The 5,730-nt window shown below is 35.7% G+C and overlaps 1 protein-coding gene across 1 annotated transcript; it reads right to left on the reverse strand.

The window, feature by feature from the left end:
• Nucleotides 1-869: 869 nt before the first annotated feature.
• Nucleotides 870-5,724, reverse strand: LOC128892833 (uncharacterized; the record flags this gene model as incomplete). The annotated part of the gene is made up of 4 exons (XM_054153396.1): nucleotides 5,187-5,724; nucleotides 2,761-3,048; nucleotides 1,117-1,229; nucleotides 870-927 (listed from the first exon to the last, which is right to left on the reverse strand). Coding segments are annotated over exons 2-4 (235 nt in total), but the record flags the coding sequence as incomplete, so codon positions are not given.
• Nucleotides 5,725-5,730: the final 6 nt, after the last annotated feature.

The raw sequence follows: 5,730 nt of genomic DNA on the forward strand, positions 1-5,730 counted from the left end.
CATCTGTCTTTATTCGTCGACTAATAGATACAAATATTCATTACAAGTAAATTTATTCGACGATTAAAGGATGTAAATTTTTCATCTTTTATTCGATATCTAAAATGTTTATTTCGATCAAAAGTTTGGTCATCTCTAATCGGTAACTACCCTTTACCGATAATGCCGGTAGGTTGAGCGAAAACTATTTTCAACGCTAAATATACCAAGTCGACTGACTCGTGTATTTAAAATTGCTTTTTGTGTTTATTTAGTTAAACGCACGAGTGTTTTGAATATTAACCATGCTCGATTCTAGTGTTAAATAGCTACTTATTTACGATAAGAAATGTTGAGAATAATAACGAAGAAGGATATCTGAATAAATATAAGAAAGATGCGTTTCTTTTAAAGAAATTCGTGTGGCTGTGACACAGATCAAATTCACATCGTCAGTCACCTGAAGAGATTAAACGGAATCGTCGAAGGAGTCGTCATCGACTGTTCTATGGAAAATCTATACCCCTCCGAGTATCTGATCTTTCAATGTAACACGTTTATCCTCTTTAACGGTCCATTTTCTTCGGCAATTTTTCCTCGCTTGCGTGGCGCTACTCGCCAAAAATGATTTCAGATGATTTATAAATATATTTCAATTATTAGTGGGCGAAATTTTTATTCGAATAATAGATAACCAATAAAATAAAAGCACAGCAATTTATTCGTGGCCTTTAATCCATTAAAAAGTTAAATTTTTAATTGTCCATTGCGAAATATTCGATAAGTTAAATTCTAATTTTTATTTAACGAGTAACAGATAAATGGTTTTCTATTAGATAAAAATTTTGACCATATGTGGTATGAACGTGAAAATTTTATAAATCACTCACCCTTCTTGTTTCCGCTTCTCCGCCGTATTCGCAGACATATTGTTCTGGACTCGATGCACTGGGAAATAAAAAAACAAAAAACAAATCGTATACTTGCTTGTTACAGAATTTTCATTTTCTGTAGATTCATAAACTGTTGCTAGTGCTTGTCACGATGAAGAATTGTGTCACGGGTACAAAATGGTTCAGAACCACTAAGTAGTCGAAATATAAATTTCAATTTTCACGAGAATGAAACATCAAGTACCTGGTATATGTATTGGATGACTTCTGACTGGCTGGCATTTTCCAAGGTGCTACCATTAACTTCTAAAATTTCATCCGCCACCTCCAACGTGTCCGCGTTGTCGGCCGGCGAACCTGTGACATATTTTTAAATGATTCCAGAGTTAGCAAGACAAGACTTTCAGAGTGATCGGAAAACATTATTTTGGAAAAAAAAAAACTCTCCGAGGTGTAGAATTTGCTATTCATATCATGCAATGCATACGTGAAATGCAAAAGAAAAACTTGAACGTTCGATGGAAACGAAGCTTGTCAATTCCAGAATCGGTAGAAAACGAGCGTGCTAGATTGGACAGTAGATACGGATGACACACGACAGACCGTGCGATCCAATTATTTGTTTTGATTTGAAATAAGGCTGTTCTAGTAATTTTAATTTTATATTTAATATTAATTTACGGATATTCAAATGCTGCCAATAAATTTCGAATATTTGACAATAATTTTATTTACTGAAATTATAATTAAAATTCATCGATACGAATTATAATTATAATAAGGAGGAACTTGCAAGAAAGTATGTTATAATTAGACTGTGGACATTTATGTAAATTTATATCTTTGTATATTTACATTTGTTATAAATGCATAAATATCCGCAGTGTGATTATAATAATTGCTTATACCAGTGTTACCGTATAATATGTATATGTAGCACATAAGTACATACTTAATGATAAGATATGTATTCGAATCATTTTTATTTGAACTTAAATTTATTCTTTGACATAAAAGAATTATTGAATTGTTATTCCCTTTCAAGCATTTTGTTATCAAGCCTTGCAATTGATTTATTTTTGTATTTCTAAGCAGTGGTAAATAATCGTAATCTATATCTGAGTCACCAAAGTGTTCGAATATTAGTATACAGAAAAATTCGACGAGAAGCTCCAGCGCTAATTTTCGAATAATATCAACAATTATTCGCAATGCCGAGCTTTCATAAAAAGAATCCGAAAAAAGAAATTTTAGAACAAAGACGTTCGTAAACGCCTACGTGCTTGACAACCGACTTCGCTGGAGCTCATTAAATGGCACAGACCTCTGCTAATTAAAATGAAAACAGTTTCTCGCTCCCGCGATGGCAAACGAAGTGCGTGTTGTTTCTTTAACGACGCAATCGATGCCGTTGGCTTGAACCAGTTCGATTCTTATTCGGCGTCATAACAATTGTCAATTTTGCAATTGTATCGAGGTAAACAAAAAATGGTCGTAAAAATGCTAATAAAATTGCCATAGCAGCAAACTTTAAATACTCGACCGATAACACTGGCATATAAGGAATAACACAGTAGAGTTTCTGCTTTAACACAGTAAATAAATATACAGGTTGATTCGCTCTGTGTAGTGAAAATGTATGCTTTTTATGTGAGAAATTAATTTTATAGTAGACTATTATCAATATCGAAATTCTGGCTACTTTATACAGACATTCGTGATTTTACCGTAAAAGTTACGTAACTTTAGCCACAAAAGCAATTAAAGTGTCAAGTCGGAGTCAAAAGTCTTATATCGTCTTTTTATTACACGTGTCATTATCAAATTTCTGTCGGTGCTAATCATTTTTCGATTCTACGTATGGATCCCGGGCGCAATCGATACTTACCGTACAGTTTGATCTTGTCATTATGGTTGATCAGTATGATAATGTATCCTCCTAAATCGACCATTTTCGCTGGCCTCGACGGGTAGACGCTGGTCTACTCGATCTGTGGTGGAGATTCGACGTTCGCCTTGGGCGATCACAGCCCCATCATCGACGAAAAAACGATTCGTCGATATTAACGTCGTTACCGCGTGACATTCCTTCCGTTTCCTCTCGCATCTTCGCTTCCCGTTCGATGCCACTATCGACCTTTCGCGACCTACTTTTCACCGACAATACCTACGGTCCCTATAAACGTAAACACGTTTCTTTCTTCCGTTCTTTCCGTCAGTTGCCAAATTTCGAACGACGTACAGTTTCCGTTCGGTTTAATCGCAATTGAAGGGAAACGACGGTCCACCAGCAGTCGTCACGCGAAATTCAAATTTCACCGAACGATTAGCACGTAGAGATGAGCAAAGAACATTTCTATCTAGACACAAATTTCAAATAACGATTAAAGGTGAATATTATTAATTACGGGAACCCAATTAAAACCAAAAAATGAACCGTAAACAACCGTAATTAATTTACATTTAAAGAGAAATCGCAATTACTGTTTATAATATACATAGACGGATATAATATATATAGGTTAAACATTCCACGGTGAACAAATGAAGATTGAATCGTTCAAAAGCATAAACTTGGCGAATATATAGTTACAGGGTGGCTTTGTTCATTCCTTATGATTCCAATAAAATTTTGCCCATCTCTATTACCAAGGCATGCGTGCCACTCGTGAACATCGATTAACCCATTGACTGCGGACGACTCGCATGTGCGAATATTCATACAGGGAACGTTCGCTAATGTAAAAGTTACTTTTATGCAATCATACAATTAAAATTAAAATTACAATACAATTAAAATTAGATTAAAATTAACAATAATGGTGTATTGTAGTATCGCGTAACTACTTTTGCAAGGGCCATTTCCAAATTTATAGAATTTGCAGGTTGGGAAATCTAGGAATGTCCTCCTTACGAGGGGGCCGTTATACGCGCAAGTCATCGGCCTCTCCACATGTAAACGATAAGGGATTTGATGCTACACGTCTATATACTTACAAGAGGTCAAGGCATGTTTTTTGAAATCTTTTGTTTCAAAGAATCAATAAACGTTGATTCCATTGTTTCAGAACGTATGGCAGTTATATCGTTAAAGAGAAACGTGTTCATTAAACATTTTTTAAAAACATAAAAAATTAAAAAACTTAAGAATTGAAATAGAGAAGGAGACGAAGAAGATTACGCCCTCGGAACGAGTAACGTTATTTATTATTCAATGGTGTATGTTGTGAGGTCCGCCTTCAGTAGTACAAAATTAGTAAATTTAAAATAATCATTATTGAATGTATGGAAATTTGTTAAATAATTCAAAGCCAAAAAGAAATTGGTGAGAATCATAATACATAATATATGCAGTCATACATACGAAATGCAATATTATCATATTACGTTACGAAATATTTATCCAATTGCTCTTCGAATGTGTCTTTCAAATATGTATACATCATAAATACGTGAAATCCGCAGCCTCGTCATTGCAAATATTAATAAAGTCACTCCTCTGTTCATCGTTTCGGGGACCAAGTATCTTGTTCAACGACTCCCTCAGGGCAAAGCACTACTTTTTTTTTTCAGTTAAAACAGATTAAAATTAACAATTACGTCTGAGAATAATCGAAAGTTCAAAAAGCATAATGCATTGATAACAGTTCTTTTAAGAAACCAGCTCAGAAAGTAGTGGTCACCGCGGAAAATGTAAAAAAACAAAACGCTACGACTTTGTTAATTTAAGGTATTTGTAAATACAAAAACTGCGACACATTCGCTAATAAACATTCCTTTGAGTACTCTAAAACTCATTACCAACAAATTTTTCGTTCGTCCCCAAAAAATTCATGAATATGCACCTTTTTTTCGTACCATCTTAGGCAGACCTTCTCCCTTCAGCAATAATGGCCATTCGATTTAATTATTAATTCAATTAAATCAATCATTTCATTTTAACAAAGGAAATAATGCACATCTCTGTGTTGACTTTCAAAATTGATCAATTAACAAAATTCAACCGCGAGGGCGTGAAACTGTACACGGGTTCAGCAGTCAATGGGTTAACCTCTTGAGGGACGAATTTTTAATGTTTTTCTTTTTTAACTCTAATTGAATACACAAAAATCAAAGCAATTTTTGTCTATAAATCGATTTTAACATACAAATATGCTGTCTCATTGTATAGGTTTTAATAAAGGTTTAATTCTAAAAGGTATTATAATTATTAAGTAATAGTAATTTTACTATAAAAGCAAATCTACACATATATGGCAATATCCCTCAAGAGAGTAACGGATGAAAACGATAAAAATGACGAGTATCTCTTACAGAGTGTTTTGCTACGGAACACGTAAACGTTGCTTCCTGTTCTGCTCGTTCCCTTTTCCGTTAACTGCGGGCATTCCCGGTCACTTTTGTCACGAGAACCGAAAGAACATATATCTCGACGATTATCCCAAGATTTTCTAAACAACTTCCCAAAAGTTTTGGCGCCGAGAAGTCCAAAAGGAAACCCTCGCCGGGGCCCCGAGTGCATGGGCCCCCCTACATCCTCGCGACGATGTCCACTTCCGCGAACGATCCACCGAGCTCAGAACTCCCGATGTCCCTTATTGATCAGAGCTTTCACGGAACTCCACTCCACGCTCGTTTCGATCATCCTGGTCCCTTGCATCCTCGAGCGCACAGCTCGTCGCGAGTAGCATTCGGAAATCTCGAGGATGCCCCGATTCGACGAGACGGGATCGGCCCCGACTATCCTCATGATAGCCCCCCACGACTCCCTTAGACTCGAGCTCTCTCGATTGCCTCTTCTTTTCTTTTCTTTTTTTTTTAATCACGCGCACATCCTTTACGATGTATACCGTTTTCA

Source organism: Hylaeus anthracinus, unplaced genomic scaffold (genome assembly GCF_026225885.1).
Source record: "Hylaeus anthracinus isolate JK02 unplaced genomic scaffold, UHH_iyHylAnth1.0_haploid 19176, whole genome shotgun sequence".
In the NCBI taxonomy this organism is placed as follows: Eukaryota; Metazoa; Arthropoda; class Insecta; order Hymenoptera; family Colletidae; genus Hylaeus; species Hylaeus anthracinus.